Here is a 22,927-nt window from a genome sequence, read left to right on the forward strand (position 1 = left end):
GGCTGCCAAACCCCGTTCACCCATTGCTCATGTACGGCGCCCACCGCGTAGTCGGAGGCATCCGTGGTGAGGGCGATGGGAGCGTTGAGCACCGGGTGAGCGAGCAGTGTTGCGTCGGCGAGGGCCCGCTTTGAGCTTTGGAAGGCCGCATCCATTGCTGCGGACCAGGCGATGTCGTGCTTGGCCGGCTTGCCCCGGAGGGCTTCGTAGAGGGGCCGCATGAGTTGAGCAGCGCGGGGCACGAAGCGGTGATAAAAATTCACCATTCCCAGGAATTCCTGCAGGGCCTTTATGGTGCGGGGACGCGGGAAAGTGGTGATGGCCTCGACCTTGGTTGGCAGCGGCACAGCCCCGTTCTTGGTGATGTGGTGGCCCAAAAAATCAACGGCCGTCGTGCCGAAGTGGCATTTGGCCGGGTTGACGATGAGGCCGTGCTCGCTGAGGCGCCCGAACAGTGTTCGGAGGTGGAGGAGGTGCTCGGCCCGGGACGTGCTGGCGACGAGGATGTCGTCCAGGTAAACGAAAAGGAACGGCAGGTCACGCAGCACGCCGTCCATCAAGCGCTGGAACGCCTGAGCCGCGTTCTTGAGACCAAACGGCATCCGCAAGAACTCGAATAAGCCGAACGGCGTGATGACTGCCGTTTTAGGGACGTCGGCCGCCCTGACAGGTACCTGGTGATATCCCCGTATGAGATCAATTTTTGAAAAAATGACCCGTCCCGCCAAACGGGCGGAGAAGTCTTGGATATGCGGGATCGGGTACCTGTCGGGTGTTGTAGCGTCATTAAGACGGCGGTAGTCGCCACACGGGCGCCATCCACCCCCCGGCTTTGGCACGATGTGCAGTGGCGAGGCCCACGCGCTATCGGAGCGCCGCACGATGCCGAGGTGCTCCAACGCGTCGAATTCGGCCTTCGCAACGGCAAGCTTGGCTGGGTCGAGGCGGCGGGCCCTGGCGTAGACCGGCGGGCCCGTGGTTGGTATGTGGTGCTCGATCCCATGCCGTACTGCGACGGCCGAAAACGTCGGCCGCGTGAGGGCCGGGAACTCCGCGAGCAGGCGAGCAAACTCGTTCGCCGCCGGGACGGTGCATGCCAGCTCGGTCGGCGCGGAGCTGCTCAATGTGCATACCAGGGAGCTGAAGGTTTCAGCGTTGATTAAACGACGCCGTTGGACGTCCACCAGCAGTCCGTGTGCGCAGAGGAAGTCGGCGCCGAGCAGAGCCATGGGCACGTTGGCGGTTACAAACGTCCAAGCGAAGCGTTGGCCGCCGAAGCAGAGGGTGACGTTGCGCGGGCCGAAGGTGCGGATAGTCGATCCGTTGGCCGCAACCAAGGAGGGGCCGCAAACCGCGGATTGCCTGTCCTGGTCAGAGGCGGGCATGACGCTCACTTGGGCGCCGGTGTCGCACAGGAAGCGCCGTCCGGACGCTTTATCCGTGATGAACAGTAAGTTGCCCGTGTGACTGTGGCCGGCGCTCATGGCAGGTAATGAACGCCGGCCTGGCCGTTTCCCGACCCGCCGAAGGTGCACGGGGGTCGGCATGTCCGGGCCTTCTGTCCGAACCTGGCATGATAGGAACACCACGCTTGGTCGGGTGGAGGCTTCGGACGTCGTGCTGAACGTGGTCGGCTCGGTATAGCGGCCGCCAATTGCGTCGGCAGTTCGGCCGTCGAACGCGCCGGGTGCTCGGGCGCCATGGATGGTGCATCAGGCGGCGGCGGGTCCCATGTCGCCGCTGCGATGCGCTGTCCCGCGGCGGAGATTTTGTCGGCTTCTCTGGCAAGGGCCCGGGGATCTGTGATCGTCGTGCTTGCCAGGGCGAGGCGTACCGGGTTAGGCAGCTGACGGAGGAACAGCTCCCGGAACAGGAATGCCGGAGAGTGCTCGCCGAGCAGCGAAAGCATGTAGTCCATTCGCTCGGAAGGGCGCGTGTCGCCGAGCTCCGGCAAATCGAGCAGGCGCCGTGCGCGTTCCGCCGCTGGGAGGGCGAAAGCATCGAGGAGAAGCTTCTTAATCGCGCCGTATTTGTCCGCGGCTGGCGGGCTCTCGAGGAGGCTCAGGGCGCGGGCTGCGGTGGCTGAACCGAGCGCAGCGACCACGTGGTGGAAGCGGGTGTCGTCCGCCGTGATGCCCCGCAGGGCGAACAGGGACTCCGCTTGTGCGAACCAAACCGCCGCGTGAGCCTCCCAGAAGGTAGGCAGTTTAAGGGCGACTGCCGTGTCCATGTCGGTAGGTCACCAATGAAGGAGCTGTGGCTCCCACGTCGATCGAAAGAATGGACGCGACAAAAAGCTTGAATTCATCTGAGCTGCTTTATTAGAATCAAACACTCAGGCACTCTGGGAAAAACGTTTTACGGTCGGCAATATATATCTATTCCGCCAGGGGGTTTGCCCAGGCCTGGCGCCAGGGGGCGTGGCCCCGCGGGCCGGCTGCGGCCTGGCAAGCCGAGGGCGAGCCTGCCCGGGCGTCCCGACCGAGGCCTGGCAAGTCGAGCGCGGGCCTGCCCGGGCGTCCTGGACGAGCCCGGCCTGGTGATCGCTCCGCGTCCTTGATAGGTGCAAGGCGATTGTGTAACCCCAGCGGCAGCCGCTACAATATCACCTTTATCTATCAATATTGTTGAAACTAGGGCATGCCCGTACTATATATATATCTAAAATTATATCCCCCCCCCTATTTACATGAAATGGTTTGGTCCAAAGCGAACGGCTTGCGAGTGGTGACAATCCCCCCCCTCTATTTACATGCAATGGTTCGGTCCAAAGCGAACGGCTTCCGGAGTTTGGTAAAGAAATCGCCATCGCGTACACAAACGCGCAGGAAAGCGAATGAATCGCAAATTCGTTTTTATTAGTTGTAAAACATAATGCCCAATTATTCAATTAGCGCCAACGTATTTTGGCTGTTTGCAATTTAATCGCAAGGCAAAGTAGAAAGAGAAGAGGGAAAAAAAGAAAAGCCTTGCCTTGCTGCAAACAGCTGCTGCAAACAACAACAACAGGGAAGGCTGCACTGTCCGGAAGTTGGCATATCGCAGTTACGATTATTTTAGTGTTAATGGCCAATTATTCAATTAGCGCCAACGTATTTTGGCTGTTTGCAATTTAATCGCAAGGAAAAGTAGAAAGAGAAGAGGGAAAAAAAGAAAAGCCTTGCATTAACGCATTAACGCTTGCATTGCATTAACGGTTCGGCACACGTGATAGCTCGCTGCTCTCTGATTGGTTGAAGCGTTTTTTGGACATAGCTCGGTAGGTACTTGTCCGATTAATTTCAAACCTTGAAAAGGCACATCCTCGGGTCCCCAGCAATATACCTGGCAAGTTTCAAGTATATCGGACCCGTGGTTGTCGAGAAACAGCGGTCACAGACAAACACACAGACACACAGACACACAGACACACAGACACACAGACAGACACACAGAGATTGCTGGAATTATAGATAGACTAGGGCATTGCCCGTACGTGGGTGCCCGTTCCTTGCCAAAAAAAAAAAAAAAACGCTACCCGTACGCTCTACCCCGCCCGTACGCCCGTAAACAAAAAATAACAACGCTCTTCGCTTCCGCCCTTCGCTCTGACTGAATTGGGAGAAATAATGCGCATAAGAAATCGAATTACGTACCGTAATGGCGGTCAGCTCGTAACGCGCACACTGTCCGGAAGTTCGCATATCGCATATCTATCTATCTATCTATTAATGCCCAATTATTCAATTATCGCCAACGTATTTTGGCTTTTTGCAATTTAATCGCAAGGAAAAGTAGAAAGAGAAGAGGGAAAAAAAGAAAAGCCTTGCCTTGCTGCAAACAGCTGCTGCAAACAACAACAACATGGAAGGCTGCACTGTCCGGAAGTTGGCATATCGCAGTTACGATTATTTTAGTGTTAATGGCCAATTATTCAATTAGCGCCAACGTATTTTGGCTGTTTGCAATTTAATCGCAAGGAAAAGTAGAAAGAGAAGAGGGAAAAAAAGAAAAGCCTTGCATTAACGCATTAACGCTTGCATTGCATTAACGGTTCGGCACACGTGATAGCTCGCTGCTCTCTGATTGGTTGAAGCGTTTTTTGGACATAGCTCGGTAGGTACTTGTCCGATTAATTACAAACCTTGAAAAGGCACATCCTCGGGTCCCCAGCAATATACCTGGCAAGTTTCAAGTATATCGGACCCGTGGTTGTCGAGAAACAGCGGTCACAGACAAACACACAGACACACAGACAGACACACAGAGATTACTGGCATTATAGATAGATGAAGATCAAATAGCTGTATGTTGAAATATGTTGAAAAAGTCAAAACTTTACATGGGGTGTACTTACTTTTTCACGTGACTGTATATGTATATATATAGACATATACGAGTATATATGTTTTTGTATATGTATATATATATATCTATATATATATATATATATATATATATATATATATATATATATATATATATATATATATATATATATATATATATATGACAATAGGTTGCACAATGTTGGCCAATTCACTAATGCACTGTCTTATAGTGCTTAGTATAACGCAATAAAATGTTTACTGTGTCTCTGCAGCCTTGTGTAGGGCAAGTTATTTTCTTAGAGAAGGATGGCAAGATCAGTGTGCAGTGGGCAGATGGCAGCATAACAAGCATCTTTGCTCAGGTAGGACTATGGCCATGCACCTTTGGCTGATTCCTCATTTCCCTGATGGTCTTTTGTTGATGGCAGGTGTATATAGATGGTAAAGCAGAGTGTGTAGGTTAGGGTATTGGGGGTGAGGTGGGAGAGTGGATGGATAAGAAGAGCCAGTCATCAGTTGCTTTGCTGTTGCGGGTATGCCTCACGTATCACTTGTACTTTATCCTTTAAATGAATACAAGTTTGGCCTGCACCCGCCTGCCGGTTGGACATTGATCTTTTTTTTCAGTGTTGGGCTTCCATTTGGTGGATTTAGCGTTCCTTACTGCACAATGCGATAAATGCTTAATTTTGTAGTTTTTCTGATTTGTTGTCATTATTTTGTTGAAGGTGTAGTTTTGATGTCGTGCTCCAGTTGTGTTCAGAGCAGATTAGGTGGTGGGTAATTGTATTGGTTTTTTTTGAAGCATGTACTTTAAGGCCTCATTTTAGTGAATAGTCAAGCTGTGCATTCCTTTTTACAAGTAATAAATGTCGTGAGAAGATGGTTGGGAAGTGGGTCAATAGGAGAACAATAAGAATAGAGGAAGATTAGAAACAATCTGATAAATGTTTCACATGGGAAATATCACAGATGGTATTGAAGGTTGGTGGTATTATATATGCTGCAGGAAATGTACAGAAATGGCACACTTCAGGATTGTAATTGATAGGTTGAAGTATTGGATTACTAATTTGTAGTCAGAGTTAATAAATAAATAAATAAAAACCACATTTAGAGGCCATTTTTCCCCGCAAAGCGGGGGTTGGCCTTTTTCGGGGACCGTGGTTGTTGTTGTTTTTCAGTCCCCTTTTTGAAGCAATGTTTTACGGCCGGATGCCCTTCCTGCCGCCAACCCTTTTTGTCGCCTTTTACGACAGGCAGGGAATTACCAGTGAACTGGTACTCAATTAGCCGACCTCGGAAGGATGACAGGCTGAGTCAACCCCCCTGGCGTTAATTCAGCGATCGACCGGGATTCGAACCCAGGATCCTGGGATCCTAAGCTGGCACCCTAGCCGCTAGCCCAACACCAGTCAGAGTTAATGTAGTGTGAAAAACTTGCAGATTAAAGTTGGTTATGTTTGTGGACTGAGTTTGCTTTGAAGATTAGCAATGGTGAGGCTCTAGCGACTGCAGGCAGTGGTGAGGGGAAAGCACATCCACACAGTGGTGAGGGCATTGCTAGTGCAGGCACACCTAACGGCTAGCTAATGTAGGCATGCCTGAAGGTATAGCGAGTGCGGGCACGTGAGAAGATGTACATTCCTTTTTACAAAAATATATAAACATATACGAGGGCGGAGGCGGAGGGGGTGCAGGCACGCACGAGGGCGGAGGGAGTGCGGGCACGCACGAGGGCGGAGGAAGTGCGGGCACACATGAGGGCAGAGGGGGTGCAGGCACGCACGAGGGCGGAGGGGGTGCAGGCACGCACGAGGGCGGAGGGAGTGCGGGCACGCACGAGGGCGGAGGGTGCATGCACGAGGGCGGAGGGGGTGCGGGGACGGAGGGGGTGCGGGGAACACACGAGGGCGGAGGGAGTGCGGGGAACACACGAGGGCGGAGGGAGTGCGGGAACGCACGAGGGCGGAGGGAGTGCGGGAACGCACGAGGGCGGAGGGAGTGCGGGCACGCACGAGGGCGGAGGGAGTGCGGGCACGCACGAGGGCGGAGGGAGTGCGGGCACGCACGAGGGCGGAGGGAGTGCGGGCACGCACGAGGGCGGAGGGAGTGCGGGCACGCACGAGGGCGGAGGGAGTGCGGGCACGCACGAGGGCAGAGGGAGTGCGGGCACGCACGAGGGCGGAGGGAGTGCGGGCACGCACGAGGGCGGAGGGAGTGCGGGCACGCACGAGGGCGGAGGGAGTGCGGGCACGCACGAGGGCGGAGGGAGTGCGGGCACGCACGAGGGCGGAGGGAGTGCGGGCACGCACGAGGGCGGAGGGAGTGCGGGCACGCACGAGGGCGGAGGGAGTGCGGGCACGCACGAGGGCGGAGGGAGTGCGGGCACGCACGAGGGCGGAGGGAGTGCGGGCACGCACGAGGGCTGAGGGAGTGCGGGCACGCACGAGGGCAGAGGGAGTGCGGGCACGCACGTGGGCGGAGGGAGTGCGGACACGCACGGGGGCAGAGGAATTTTCATATTTGATTTTATTTATATCGTGGTTTCTTGTTGCATTGTAAATTAGTGCTCCTAGAGTTGTGTGGAATTGATTGTGTTTAGAATGCAGTGTTCACGATTTTTCTTATTCAATGCACATAATAATTTTGTAAGCGCAGTTTAGAAGTGTTTGTGATGGTCGGTTATAATTTAGATGAGTTATTGCAAAATGGAATATGGCTATGACAGTCTGTGACCTAGTTACAACCGCCATGACTGGTCAGTGTCATTACTAAAAGGCCACTTTGAAAAGCAATACATCTATTTGGGATTGCCAATCTTAAAGGATGGAAGTCATTTGTAGTCGTGCCGATTGGTCTATTGTGGAAGACATTTTGACACTGACAGGCAATGTATTTGAAGGGAGGATCCGCAGTAACAAAGCATTGGTTTGGCCTGGAACTGGAACAAAGAGCAGCATTTTAAAGAGCTAATTGATAGGATTTGATTTTTTTAAAGTTATCTCTTTTTACTTTGTTGAATCATGAATAAAGCATTTCATTTTGATCACACCGTGGTGCATTGTGGAAAGAACGAGTCTGATTTATCGGTTAATGGGTTAATTGGCCATCCCAACTGCTCATTTATTTGGATCATGACACCTGAACCCATGATGAGTCCTGAATCTATGATCAGGGTGTGGTGTCCGCCTCGTAGCGTGTTTCATTGTGCCCGTAGTTGCTTGGGTTTTGGTGCACCACCTGGATGTTCTCAACCCTCTCCTTTTCCCACTCGCCTGTGTCGCATTACAATACATTGAATATGAATGAATATGAATATTTCATTCATTACAATACATTGATACACAGTATTGTATACAGCAATAGGATAACAGAGAAATTAATTTGTTAAAGTTTTGTGTCATCATACCCACCCATGTCCACCACTCTTCCCACTACTCCTCCCGCCAAACACCTCCCCCCAATTTTTAAAATCTCCTGACTCAAATGCTTTCTGCTTGTAAATATAGGACATGTTGCTGTTGTTTTGTCTGAACTGAAAGTCAATGCTTGGAGATGGTTTGACTGTTTTCCTCGTTTGAGGAGTTAATGGAGGCTTTGATCCACTGTACTGCAGGAGCTGTTCAAAGTGACTTCAGATTTTGAGGACTCTGAAATCGAATCTCTGAGTGCTGACTCAGCTGCCGAGCCCAGCGAAGGCGAGAGTGACAGCTGTGACAGCTGGGAAACTGAGGAAGAGGAGACGTTGGAAGGAAATGGTGGCGAATTACCAAGCTCTGAGGGTGCAATACCTCATTTGATAGGTGTGATACCAATGTTAACAGCAACATTCGCAGAGACGGTGGTTTCTGCTGCCACACAACAGAAGTGGTGCCTTAGCATTGGTGTTGATAAGAGGACTAATACATTCTTTGAAATTACAAGCCCAATTTCTACACGTGAATATTATATACAGGGAGGTCCCCGGTTTACGAACGTGCAGTTTCTGAACATACATTCGTACGAACATGGTACTTTATAATCATGTTTCCATTTTTTGAATGTTCAATCCATTCACATGAAAATGGCTTTTTTGAACATACCGAATATACTGAACATAAACATATCATTTAGTTGAGCGTTAAATGCAGAAAATCGCACCTCGAGAGTTAATGACCCATTCACACGATAATTCACACCTCATTCACATGGGCTTCGCTCTATCATTCTGCCATTTCACACGTCATTCTCCCCATGGGCTCCATACAGGCACCAGAGACAGCTTTCTCTCTACGGGTTCCTTACCAGCACCAGAGACAGCTTTCTCTCTACGGGTTCCTTACCAGCACCAGAAACAGCTTTCTCTCTATGGGTTCCTTACTAGCACGAGAGACAGCTTTCTCTCTACGGGTTCCTTACCAGTACCAGAGACAGCTTTCTCTCTACGGGTTCCTTACCAGCACCAGAGACAGCTTTCTCACTATGGGTTCCTTACCAGCACCAGAGACAGCTTTCTCTCTACGGATTCCTTACCAGCACAAGAGACAGCTTTCTCTCTACGGGTTCCTTACCAGCACCAGAGACAGCTTTCTCTCTACGGGTTCCTTACCAGCACGAGAGACAGCTTTCTCTCCATGGGTTCCTTACCAACACGAGAAACAGCTTTCTCTCCATGGGTTCCTTACCAACACGAGAGACAGCTTTCTCTCCATGGGTTGCTTACCAGCACCAGAGACAGCTTTCTCTCTACGGGTTCCTTACCAGCACAAGAGACAGCTTTCTCTCTACGGTTTCCTTACCAGCACGAGAGACAGCTTTCTCTCCACGGTTTCCTTACCAGCATGAGAGACAGCTTTCTCTCCACGGTTTCCTTACCAGCACGAGAGACAGCTTTCTCTCCACGGTTTCCTTACCAACACGAGAGGGTTCCTTACCAGCACCAGAGACAGGTTTCTCTCTATGCTTTCCTTACCGACACAAGAGACAGCTTTCTCTCTATGCTTTCCTTACCAGCACAAGAGACAGCTTTCTCTCTATGCTTTCCTTACCAGCACAAGAGACAGCTTTCTCTCCATGAGGTTCCTTACCAACACGAGAGACAGCTTTCTCTCCATTGGTTCCTTACCAACACGAGAGACAGCTTTCTCTCCACGGTTTCCTTACCAGCATGAGAGACAGCTTTCTCTCCATGGTTTCCTTACCAGCACGAGAGACAGCTTTCTCTCCATGGTTTCCTTACCAGCACGAGAGACAGCTTTCTCTCCATGGTTTCTGTAATGGTCAGGCTGGGAAGGCAGTTTGAGTGCACCATCAGTCGTTTATTGCGTAGCCGGGAAAACCACAAGCGCCCAGCGTAGGCCCAGCTTCCTCTGCCAAGCCGTATGCCCCGCCTACTTTATATCCACCTTCCGGTTTAATCCCATGCAATACATAACATCTCTCCCCCCCCCCCCCCCCCCCCAGCACCTGGTGCTGGTAAGGAACCCTCCCATTAGCCGTGAAAATACCAATGTGAAAATAACAGTGAAAAGCATACCAATGCATACAAAAATACAGACAAACAAAATTGCGAAATTGCAAATGCAAAATTGAATGCGAAAATTGAATTGAAATTGAAAATCGAATGCAAAATGCATACAAGAATATTAGCTACAAGTCAAGGCGAGTAGGCGCCTTTCGAACTCTGGATGATCGTCGGGGTGCAAAGCCACCACACGGCTCCACTGGTGGTGCTGCAGCAGCGTTATGGGGTTCAGCCTCAGGGAGTGGTGCAGTACTATCTGCGGCAACAATGTCGCTGTTCACAGGTTCAGGAAGTGGCGAGATATCATTTGTGAATATGACAGGATCACAGGACCAATACCGGACATGATCAAGGTGCCTCTGGACGACTCGATTGTCCTCTAGTTTGATAACGTAGGACAACGGTCCCTCATTTTTGTGAACCCGCCCTGGTAACCAAACCATTCCGCAACCAAAGTTTCTCACAAACACCGGGTCCCCGACCTTTATAGAGCGCTGTACAGCATGTTTGTCATGAAGTCTCTGTTTCCACTGATTTTGATACACAACCGACACCACGTCTGGTCTTAGACAATCCAGTCGTGTACGCAAACGTCGTTTCATCAGCAGCTCAGCTGGTGTCACCCCTGTTGTTGTGTGGGGAGTGATGTGGTGAGCGAAAAGCACACGTGATAGTCTGGTCTGAAGGCTTCCGCCGGGTATCTTACTTAGACCAGACTTGACAAAACTCACAGAGCTTTCAGATAGTCCATTTGAAGCTTGATGGTGTGGGCTCACAAACTTGTGAATTATACCATTCAGGCGGGTGAATTCAGTGAATTCAGAACTTGAGAAACAGGTTCTATTGTCAGTGACTATCAAGCGTGGCAAACCATGAGTGGCAAAGCACTGGCGCAGCCTCTCTATGGTAGCGTGTGAGGTTGCTGTATGTGTTACATAGGCGTCGATCCATTTAGTGTGAGTGTACGTAACAACAAGGATCATGCGGCCTTCGATGGGTCCAGCATAGTCAAGCTGAATCCTCTGCCATGGTTCAGTGGGCCATTCCCAGGGGTGTAATGGTGCCTTAGCAGGAGCGTTTCGACTGCTTTGGCATGGATAACAATGTTTCACACACTGTTCGATGTCAGAGTCGAGGTGAGGCCACCAGACATAGTTCCGTGCCAGCGATTTCCTTCTTACAATGCCTGGATGACAGTCGTGAAGCTGGTCCAAAATCTTTGTGCACATGTTTGGGGGAATGACCACCCGGCATTCCCACAGCAAGCAGCCATTCTCGACACTAAGTTCATTTTGCCTGTCCTTGTAAGAATTCAATTCAGGGTCAGCATCGCGTAGATTGTAGAAGGCCCCACCCATGCCCAGTAGCACGAATGACCTTGGAAAGAAGTGGGTCACGCCTGGTGTAGGTCCGTATCTGGTTGGCATCGATTGGATTGTCATTCAAAAAGTCCATCAGAGATATCATGCTGCCAGGTACAGGGGGGTCAAACACTGTGTCCGGAAGTGGTAGGCGACTCATGGCGTCTGCATTTGAAATTGTGGAGCCAGGTCTGTATGTAATATCGTAATCATAAGCTGAGAGTGAAAGTGACCAGCGTATGATCTGAGGCGGTAAGACCTCTGAGGTAGCCTTTGATGGACCACACAAACTAATCAGTGGCTTGTGGTCCGTGTAAATCGTGAAATGCCGACCGAAAACGTACTGGTGAAACTTCTTAACTCCAAATACAATGCCGAGTCCTTCTTTGTCCAACTGACTGTAGTTCTTCTCAGCAGGAGACAGTGTACGAGATGCGAATGCTATTGGTCTCTGTGTGATCTGGCATAATGTGTGACAGAACAACACCAGCCCCGTACTGACTCGCATCACACGACAGGACCATGTCTTTGTCTGGGTCGTAGTGAACTAGCACATTTGAAGACCGTAGCATGTCTTTTGACTTCTGGAAGGCTGCTGACTCCAGAATGTCCCATTTCCAGCTGATGCCTTTTTTAACAGGCAATACAGTGGGCCCAGCATGGTAGCAATATTTGGGATATACCTGCTGTAGTACTGCAGCATGCCAATGTAAGCCTTGAGTTCAGTAATGTTTGTCGGAGCAGGGGCGTCTTTGATTGCTCTGATCTTCTCTTCTGTGGGATATAAGCCTTCGGCATCGATATGGTGGCCCAAATAGGTCACCGACGGAACCATGAACTCGCACTTGTCTCTCCGCAGGCGTAGTCCAGAGTCGGAAATAATACGTAGCACACATTTGAGGTTGTCCAGATGATGAAGCTCTGAGCGGCCAGTGACTAGGATGTCATCTTGGTAAACAACAATGTGTGGTTCAGCAGCGAACAGGCTGTCCATACAGCGTTAGTAGATTCCTGGCGCCGATTTGACACCAAAACTCAGGCGGTTGTATCTGTAGAGCCCCCGATGTGTGTTGATGGTGAGATATTCTTTGTAATCCTCATCCAGAACGACTTGTAGGTAGGTCGATCTCATGTCGAGCTTGGTAAAGGACTGTCCTCCACCCAGTTTTGCGTATAAGTCATCGATCCTTGGTATGGGATATTTGTCCAAGGTGGAACATTTGTTGATTGACATTTTGTAATCCCCACAAAGGCGTATCGACCTGTCTGCCTTCATAACAGGAACAACTGGAGCAGCCCAATTTGAGTACTGAACTGACTCAATGATACCTAACTTTTCCAGTCTGGCTAATTCTGCGCTAACTTTTTCTTGCAATGCGAGAGGGACGGGGTGTGCTTTGCAGAAAATTGGCTTCACATCTTTCTCAATGTTGAGCTTGGCAGTGAAGCCCTTCAATGTCCCGAGTTCATCCTTGAAGATGTCCGGGTATCTCCTTAGGAGGTGCTGCAGTACAGTTGCTGGCTTGGAAGCCTGTAGTTGGTGGATGTGTTCCCAATTGAGTTTGACAACATCGAGCCAGTTTCGCCCGAGAAGTGTGGGTCCATCCCCAGGGACGACCAAGAGTTGTAATTGGTGAGTGTTGTTTCCGTAGGTTACTGTGACATCACACGACCCGCAGGCTTGTATTGACTCACCAGTATACGTGGTGAGTTGGATCGGGGACCAATGGAGGCTGGGTTGTTCACAATTCCCCCACAGGTTACGGAAAGCTGCTTCGCTCATGAGTCAGACGGCAGCACCCGTGTCTATCTCCATTTCCACATTCCGTCCGTCTATATCTACTATAACCATTAACCAGTATTGGAGTAGACTGTCTGCCAGACTTTGTGTGGAGGTCATATGACTGAACTCTGTAGCTAGGGCTGTCTCCATCAGTCACATCTTCTTGGTTAGGCTCTGAGTCAAGGAGGTGGGTTTTGCATTCCTCTCTCCTTGCCCTCCGTTTTCGAGACAAGCACGCAGAGGCGATATGACCCACCTTGTGGCAGTAGTTGCAAGCAGCATTCTTGAAACGGCACGTAGTGGGAGAATGCTCCCCATTGCAGCGGAAACATTTTCCAGCACCAGCTGCCAAGCACTTTCCAGGTGTTTTGGTGGCGAATTTTCGGGTCGGATGTTGTCCCACACGGTTGACAGATGACAGGTCAGCACGAGGCTGGTAAGTGATGTAGTGTGCAATATCTGCAGCATTTTTGTCTGCACACTCCATTGCGATAGCAATGTCCTTTGCACTGGAAAATGTCAGAGTCCGTTCAGCAAGTAGGTGCCGGCGAATTCGATCTTGCTCCACTCCCACTACGAGCAAGTCCCTTAGCATGTCGTCGAATGTAGCACCAAACTGGCAATGCTGGGAAAGGTGTTTCAGGTGAGCTATGAATGCCGAAATGGACTGCGTTGAGGTTTGGCGACACATGTAAAAATTGAATCGGCTCACAATGACTGAGGGTGTAGGTTCGCAGTGCTCCTTCATTGCTGCCATAAGCTCGGCGTGTGTTAAATCCATCGTGGTCGTGGGCATGGCGAGATTCTTCAGAATAGTAAACGTCTCGCTGCCGCATACCGACATCAGGATTGCTTTCTTCCTGGCATCATCCTCAATGCCGTTAGCTTGGTAGTAATACTGTAGACGCTCAATGTACGCCTCCCAGCTTCCTTCGTGCGGGTTGAACTCGTCAATCCAGCCGTAGGACATGGTGCTCAAGTAGCGTATGCCGTGAAAGAACGAGTTGGGAGGCCAACAGCTAACTGCAGCAGCTCAGCTTGCTTTGCACGTGCTCACCAGAATCGCATCCTCGTCGCCATGTAATGTATCAGGCTGGGAAGGCAGTTTGAGTGCACCATCAGTCGTTTATTGCGCAGCCGGGAAAACCACAAGCGCCCAGCATAGGCCCAGCTTCCTCTGCCAAGCCGTATGCCCCGCCTCCTTCATATCCGCCTTCCGGTTTAATCCCATGCAATACATAAAAGTTTCCTTACCAGCACGAGAGACAGCTTTCTCTCCACGGTTTCCTTACCGACACGAGAGACAGCTTTCTCTCTATGCTTTCCTTACCGGCACAAGAGACAGCTTTCTCTCTATGCTTTCCTTCCTGGCACAAGAGACAGCTTTCTCTCTATGCTTTCCTTCTTGGCACGAGAGACGGCTTTCTCTCCTTGGTGCTCCTTACCGGCACAAGACAGCTTTCTCTCGTTGGTGCTCCTTACCGGCACAAGAGACAGCTTTCTCTCCTTGGTGCTCCTTACCGGCACAAGAGACGGCTTTCTCTCCTTGGTGCTCCTTACCGGCACAAGAGACAGCTTTCTCTCCTTGGTGCTCCTTACCGGCACGAGAGATAGCTTTCTCTCTATGCTTTCCTTCCTGGCACAAGAGACAGCTTACTCTCCTTGGTGCTCCTTACCGGCACAAGAGACAGCTTTCTCTCTATCCTTTCCTTCCTGGCACAAGAGACAGCTTTCTGTCTATGCTTTCCTTACTGGCACGAGAGATAGCTTTCTCTCTATGCTTTCCTTACTGGCACAAGAGACAGCTTTCTCTCTATGCTTTCCTTACTGACACGAGAGATAGCTTTCTCTCTATGCTTTCCTTACTGGCACGAGAGACAGCTTTCTCTCCTTGGTGCTCCTTACCGGCACAAGAGACAGCTTTCTCTATATGCTTCCCTTACTGGCACAAGAGACAGCTTTCTCTCTATGCTTTCCTTACCGGCACGAGAGATAGCTTTCTCTCTATGCTTTCCTTCCTGGCACAAGAGATAGCTTTCTCTCTATGCTTTCCTTACTGGCACAACAGATAGCTTTCTCTCTATGCTTTCCTTACTGGCACGAGAGACAGCTTTCTCTCCACGGTTTCCTTACCAACACGAGAGACAGCTTTCTCTCTATGCTTCCCTTACCGGCACGAGAGATAGCTTTCTCTCTATGCTTTCCTTCCTGGCACAAGAGATAGCTTTCTCTCTATGCTTTCCTTCCTGGCACGAGAGATAGCTTTCTCTCTCTGCTTTCCTTCCTGGCACAAGAGATAGCTTTCTCTCTATGCTTTCCTTCCTGGCACAAGACAGCTTTCTCTCTATGCTTTCGTTACTGGCACGAGAGATAGCTTTCTCTCTATGCTTTCCTTACTGGCACGAGAGACAGCTTTCTCTCCACGGTTTCCTTACCAACACGAGAGACAGCTTTCTCTCTATGCTTTCCTTACCGGCACAAGAGACAGCTTTCTCTCTATGCTTTCCTTACTGGCACGAGAGACAGCTTTCTCTCCTTGGTGCTCCTTACCGGCACAAGAGACAGCTTTCTCTCCTTGGTGCTTCTTACCGGCACAAGAGACAGCTTTCTCTCCTTGGTGCTCCTTACCGGCACAAGAGACAGCTTTCTCTCCTTGGTGCTCCTTACCGGCACAAGAGACAGCTTTCTCTCCTTTGTGCTCCTTACCGGCACGGGAGATAGCTTTCTCTCTATGCTTTCCTTCCTGGCACAAGAGACAGCTTTCTCTCCTTGGTGCTCCTTACCGGCACAAGAGACAGCTTTCTCTCTATGCTTTCCTTCCTGGCACAAGAGACAGCTTTCTGTCTATGCTTTCCTTACTGGCACGAGAGATAGCTTTCTCTCTTTGCTTTCCTTACTGACACGAGAGATAGCTTTCTCTCTATGCTTTCCTTCCTGGCACAAGAGACAGCTTTCTCTCCATGCTTTCCTTACTGGCACGAGAGATAGCTTTCTCTCTGTGCTTTCCTTCCTGGTACAAGAGATAGCTTTCTCTGTATGCTTTCCTTCCTGGCACAAGAGACAGCTTTCTCTCTATGCTTTCCTTCCTGGCACTAAACACAGCTTTCTTTCTATGCTTTCCTTACTGGCACGAGAGATAGCTTTCTCTTGATGCTTTCCTTTGTGGCAGGAGAGATAGCTTTCTCTCTTTGGTGCTCCTTACCGGCACAAGAGACAGCTTTCTCTCCTTGGTGCTCCTTACTGGCACGAGAGATAGCTTTCTCTCTTTGGTGCTCCTAACCGGCACAAGAGATAGCTTTCTCTCCTTGGTGCTCCTTACCGGCACAAGAGACAGCTTTCTCTCTAGGCTTTCCTTCCTGGCACAAGAGACAGCTTTCTCTCCTTGGTGCTCCTTACCGGCACAAGAGACAGCTTTCTCTCTATGCTTTCCTTACTGGCACGAGAGATAGCTTTCTCTCTATGCTTTCCTTCCTGGCACAAGAGACAGCTTTCTCTCTATGCTTTCCTTCCTGGCACAATGTTACGGACCGCGGATAAGATGTTGATTTGCCGAGCGGATGGCGCCGCGGCCCTAACAGTTACCCCGACTAACCCGATTCCTGAACGTTGGCCGAATCGCGCCACAGATATTCAATGGGGAAAAGACTAAAGCGAAGGTTGTGAAGAAGAAGAAAGACAAAGGGTAAGGAATACAAATATAATTTATTTACTATTTACAGGACCAAAAAAAACCAAGGAGAAGGAAAGATAATAAAATAATATACAGAAGAAATCAGAGACACAGTGCAATGCTAGCTTACCTACAGTCTTAATTAATACCCTGGGACAGAACAAACAAAAGACAGACTCACGCGGGGAGTGATGACAGGAATGGCAGGAGGTGGATGGCTGGAGGGGGAGGAAGGTCCAGCTGGAACCGCAGCACGGTCGGGTCGGGGATGAGCAGCCGCCGCCCTCTCTCGATCGGCGCGTTTAGCAGCCGCCGTTCCTTCGCGGCCCCGCTCAAAACTGCCGTCAAGGCCCCAAAGCTGCTGGGGCTGAAGCTGCTGTGGCTGAAGCTGCGGTGGCTGAAACTGCTGTGGCTGAAGCTGCGGTGGCTGAAACTGCTGTGGCTGAAGCTGCAGTGGCTGAAACTTCTCTTTCAGGGATCTCTTACTCAACTCTTTTCTCTCGGGGCGTCGGGGCCGCGGGTTATATATGCCACACCCTCGAACCTTCGCGAACCTCCCCGAGCGTTCTCTCTCCGCCCTCTCAAGCCAAACCCCTTGTACTTGGTTGGTTGTTCGGGGCTGGCTCACTCCTCTATGACGAGGTGGAGACACACCTTTCTTCTCCGAGATTACCTCGGTGATGGCGGCAAATGTAGTTGGCAATGCGAATGGCAATGACGCAGTTGGAAATGGAGGTTTTGGGAATGGGAATGAAAGGGAATCTATCTTATTTCACTTGGTGCAATGGAGTATTTCAATTAATGGAAGACACAGCCTTACATTAATACACATAATAAGGATATAACTGTCAACAAAGATATATCATGTCCTGCATGTATGTTTTATGGACTAACTACGGGAACGCCCTTTGACCTTTATACAACCACAAACGGAGGGAGGAGGGGTGATATTTTACAACAACCTTTTACAACAACATTTTACCACAACAATAAATTAAAAAAACATTCTCATATCCACAACACTTTCCTTCCTGGCACAAGAGACAGCTTTCTCTCTATGCTTTCCTTACTGGAACGAGAGATAGCTTTCTCTCGATGCTTTCCTTTCTGGCAGGAGAGATAGCTTTCTCTCTTTGGTGCTCCTTACCGGCACAAGAGACAGCTTTCTCTCCTTGGTGCTCCTTACTGGCACAAGAGATAGCTTTCTCTCTTTGGTGCTCCTAACCGGCACAAGAGATAGCTTTCTCTCCTTGGTGCTCCTTACCGGCACAAGAGACAGCTTTCTCTCTCGGCTTTCCTTCCTGGCACAAGAGACAGCTTTCTCTCCTTGGTGCTCCTTACCGGCACAAGAGACAGCTTTCTCTCTATGCTTTCCTTACTGGCATGAGAGATAGCTTTCTCTCTATGCTTTCCTTCCTGGCACAAGAGACAGCTTTCTCTCTATGCTTTCCTTCCTGGCATGAGAGATAGCTTTCTCTCTATGCTTTCCTTACTGACATGAGAGATAGCTTTCTCTCTATGCTTACCTTTCTGGCACGAGAGACAGCTTTCTCTCCTTGGTGCTCCTTCCCGGCACAAGAGACAGCTTTCTCTCGATGCTTTCCTTCCTGGCACAAGAGACAGCTTTCTCTCTATGCTTTCCTTACTGGCACGAGAGACAGCTTTCTCTCTATGCTTTCCTTACTGGCACGAGAGGCAGCTTTCTCTCCTTGGTGCTCCTTACCGGCACAAGAGACAGCTTCTCTCTATGCTTCCCTTACTGGCACAAGAGACAGCTTTCTCTCGATGCTTCCTTACCGGCACGAGAGATAGCTTTCTCTCTATGCTTTCCTTCCTGGCACAAGAGATAGCTTTCTCTCTATGCTTTCCTTACTGGCACGAGAGACAGCTTTCTCTCTATGCTTTCCTTACTGGCACGAGAGACAGCTTTCTCTCTATGCTTTCCTTACTGGCACGAGAGACAGCTTTCTCTCCTTGGTGCTCCTTCCCGGCACAAGAGATAACTTTCTCTCTATGCTTTCCTTACTGGCACGAGAGATAGCTTTCTCTCTATGCTTTCCTTCCTGGCACAAGAGACAGCTTTCTCTCTATGCTTCCCTTACTGGCACAAGAGACAGCTTTCTCTCGATGCTTCCTTACCGGCACGAGAGATAGCTTTCTGTCTATGCTTTCCTTCCTGGCACAAGAGATAGCTTTCTCTCTATGCTTTCCTTCCTGGCACAAGAGACAGCTTTCTCTCTATGCTTTCCTTACTGGCACAAGAGATAGCTTTCTCTCTATGCTTTCCTTACTGGCACGAGAGATAGCTTTCTCTCTATGCTTTGCTTCCTGGCACAAGAGACAGCATTCTCTCGATGCTTTCCTTACTGGCACAAGAGATAGCTTTCTCTCGATGCTTTCCTTCCTGGCACCAGAGACAGCTTTCTCTCTATGCTTTCCTTCCTGGCACGAGAGACAGCTTTCTCTCTATGCTTTCCTTACTGGCACGAGAGATAGCTTTCTCTCTATGCTTTCCTTCCTGGCACCAGAGATAGCTTTCTCTCTATGCTTTCCTTCCTGGCACCAGAGACAGCTTTCTCTCTATGCTTTCCTTCCTGGCACAAGAGACAGCTTTCTCTCTATGCTTTCCTTACTGGCACGAGAGATAGCTTTCTCTCTATGCTTTCCTTCCTGGCACAGGAGACAGCTTTCTCTCGATGCTTTCCTTCCTGGCACAAGAGACAGCTTTCTCTCTATGCTTTCCTTACTGGCACGAGAGATAGCTTTCTCTCTATGCTTTCCTTCCTGGCACCAGAGACAGCTTTCTCTCTATGCTTTCCTTACTGGCACGAGAGATAGCTTTCTCTCTATGCTTTCCTTCCTGGCACCAGAGACAGCTTTCTCTCGATGCTTTCCTTCCTGGCACAAGAGATAGCTTTCTCTCTATGCTTTCCTTACTGGCACGAGAGATAGCTTTCTCTCTATGCTTTCCTTCCTGGCACCAGAGACAGCTTTCTCTCTATGCTTTCCTTCCTGGCACAAGAGATAGCTTTCTCTCTATGCTTTCCTTCCTGGCACGAGAGATAGCTTTCTCTCTATGCTTTCCTTACCGGCACGAGAGATAGCTTTCTCTCCATGCTTTCCTTACCGGCACGAGAGATAGCTTTCTCTCCATGCTTTCCTTCCTGGCACAAGAGATAGCTTTCTCTCTATGCTTTCCTTACTGACACGAGAGATAGCTTTCTCTCCATGCTTTCCTTCCTGGCACAAAAGATAGCTTTCTCTCTATGCTTTCCTTCCTGGCACGAGAGATAGCTTTCTCTCCATGCTTTCCTTCCTGGCACGAGAGATAGCTTTCTCTCTATGCTTTCCTTCCTGGCACGAGAGATAGCTTTCTCTCCATGCTTTCCTTCCTGGCACGAGAGATAGCTTTCTCTCTATGCTTTCCTTACTGGCACGAGAGACAGCTTTCTCACTATGCTTTCCTTACTGGCACGAGAGATAGCTTTCTCTCTATGCTTTCCTTCCTGGCACAAGAGACAGCTTTCTCTCGATGCTTTCCTTACTGGCACGAGAGATGGCTTTCTCTCTATGCTTTCCTTACTCGCACGAGAGATAGCTTTCTCTCTATGCTTTCCTTACTGGCACGAGAGACAGCTTTCTCTCTATGCTTTCCTTACTGGCACGAGAGATAGCTTTCTCTCTATGCTTTCCTTACCGGCACGAGAGACAGCTTTCTCTCTATGCTTTCCTTACTGGCACGAGAGATAGCTTTCTCTCTATGCTTTCCTTACTGGCACGAGAGATAGCTTTCTCTCTATGCTTTCCTTCCTGGCACGAGAGATAGCTTTCTCTCTATGCTTTCCTTACTGGCACGAGAGATAGCTTTCTCTCTATGCTTTCCTTACCGGCACGAGAGATAGCTTTCTCTCCATGCTTTCCTTCCTGGCACAAGAGATAGCTTTCTGTCTATGCTTTCCTTCCTGGCACGAGAGATAGCTTTCTCTCCATGCTTTCCTTCCTGGCACGAGAGATAGCTTTCTCTCTATGCTTTCCTTCCTGGCACAAGAGACAGCTTTCTCTCTATGCTTTCCTTACCGGCACAAGAGATAGCTTTCTCTCTATGCTTTCCTTCCTGGCACAAGAGACAGCTTTCTCTCTATGCTTTCCTTACCGGCACAAGAGATAGCTTTCTCTCTATGCCTTCCTTCCTGGCACAAGAGACAGCTTTCTCTCTATACTTTCCTTACCGGCACAAGAGATAGCTTTCTCTCTATGCCTTCCTTCCTGGCACAAGAGATAGCTTTCTCTCTATGCTTTCCTTCCTGGCACAAGAGACAGCTTTCTCTCTATGCTTTCCTTCCTGGCACAAGAGACAGCTTTCTCGCTATGCTTTCCTTACCGGCACAAGAGATAGCTTTCTCTCTATGCTTTCCTTCCTGGCACAAGAGACAGCTTTCTCTCTATGCTTTCCTTCCTGGCACAAGAGATAGCTTTCTCTCTATGCCTTCCTTCCTGGCACAAGAGATAGCTTTCTCTCTATGCTTTCCTTACCGGCACGAGAGATAGCTTTCTCTCTATGCTTTCCTTCCTGGCACAAGAGATAGCTTTCTCTCTATGCCTTCCTTCCTGGCACAAGAGATAGCTTTCTCTCTATGCTTTCCTTACCGGCACGAGAGATAGCTTTCTCTCTATGCCTTCCTTCCTGGCACAAGAGATAGCCTTCTCTCTATGCCTTCCTTCCTGGCACAAGAGATAGCTTTCTGTCTATGCTTTCCTTCCTGGCACGAGAGACAGCTTTCTCTCTGTGCTTTCCTTCCTGGCACAAGAGATAGCTTTCTCTCTATGCTTTCCTTCCTGGCACAAGAGATAGCTTTCTCTCTATGCTTTCCTTCCTGGCACGAGAGATAGCTTTCTCTCTATGCTTTCCTTCCTGGCACGAGAGATAGCTTTCTCTCTATGCTTTCCTTCCTGGCACGAGAGATAGCTTTCTCTCTATGCTTTCCTTACCGGCACAAGAGACAGCTTTCTCTCTGTGCTTCCCTTACTGGCACGAGAGATAGCTTTCTCTCTATGCTTTCCTTCCTGGCACGAGAGACAGCTTTCTCTCTATGCTTTCCTTCCTGGCACGAGAGATAGCTTTCTCTCTATGCTTTCCTTCCTGGCACGAGAGATAGCTTTCTCTCTATGCTTTCCTTCCTGGCACAAGAGACAGCTTTCTCTATGCTTTCCTTCCTGGCACGAGAGATAGCTTTCTCTCTATGCTTTCCTTCCTGGCACGAGAGACAGCTTTCTCTCTATGCTTTCCTTCCTGGCACGAGAGATAGCTTTCTCTCTATGCTTTCCTTCCTGGCACAAGAGATAGCTTTCTCTCTATGCTTTCCTTCCTGGCACGAGAGATAGCTTTCTCTCTATGCTTTCCTTCCTAGCACAAGAGATAGCCTTCTCTCTATGCCTTCCTTCCTGGCACAAGAGATAGCTTTCTCTCTATGCTTTCCTTACTGGCACAAGAGATAGCTTTCTCTCTATGCTTTCCTAACTGGCACAAGAGATAGCCTTCTCTCTATGCCTTCCTTCCTGGCACAAGAGACAGCTTTCTCTCTATGCTTTCCTTCCTAGCACAAGAGATAGCTTTCTCTCTATGCTTTCCTCACTGGCACAAGAGATAGCTTTCTCTCTATGCTTTCCTTACTGGCACAAGAGATAGCCTTCTCTCTATGCCTTCCTTCCTGGCACAAGAGACAGCTTTCTCTCTATGCTTTCCTTCCTAGCACAAGAGACAGCTTTCTCTCTATGCTTTCCTTACTGGCACAAGAGATAGCTTTCTCTCTATGCTTTCCTTACTGGCACAAGAGATAGCTTTCTCTCTATGCTTTCCTTACTGGCACAAGAGATAGCTTTCTCTCTATGCTTTCCTTACTGGCACAAGAGATAGCTTTCTCTCTATGCTTTCCTTACTGGCACAAGAGATAGCTTTCTCTCTATGCTTTCCTTACTGGCACAAGAGATAGCTTTCTCTCTATGCTTTCCTTACTGGCACAAGAGATAGCCTTCTCTCTATGCCTTCCTTCCTGGCACAAGAGACAGCTTTCTCTCTATGCTTTCCTTCCTAGCACAAGAGATAGCCTTCTCTCTATGCCTTCCTTCCTGGCACAAGAGATAGCTTTCTCTCTATTCTTTCCTTACTGGCACAAGAGATAGCTTTCTCTCTATGCTTTCCTTACTGGCACAAGAGATAGCCTTCTCTCTATGCCTTCCTTCCTGGCACAAGAGACAGCTTTCTCTCTATGCTTTCCTTCCTAGCACAAGAGACAGCTT

General features: G+C 49.6%; 1 protein-coding gene across 1 annotated transcript in view; it reads left to right on the forward strand.

Moving 5' to 3' along the window:
• Positions 1–22,927, forward strand: part of UBE2O (ubiquitin conjugating enzyme E2 O) — a 120,095-nt gene that overhangs the window by 68,966 nt on the left and 28,202 nt on the right. Inside the window, exons 13-14 of the mRNA XM_068122737.2 lie at positions 4,583–4,672; positions 7,930–8,116. Of these exons, the coding sequence (XP_067978838.2) occupies positions 4,583–4,672; positions 7,930–8,116 (277 nt within the window). The remainder of the gene's footprint in view (positions 1–4,582; positions 4,673–7,929; positions 8,117–22,927) is intronic.

The sequence above is a fragment of the Myxine glutinosa genome, chromosome 1 (genome assembly GCF_964187855.1).
Source record: "Myxine glutinosa chromosome 1, kmMyxGlut1.1, whole genome shotgun sequence".
NCBI classification, from domain to species: domain Eukaryota; kingdom Metazoa; phylum Chordata; class Myxini; order Myxiniformes; family Myxinidae; genus Myxine; species Myxine glutinosa.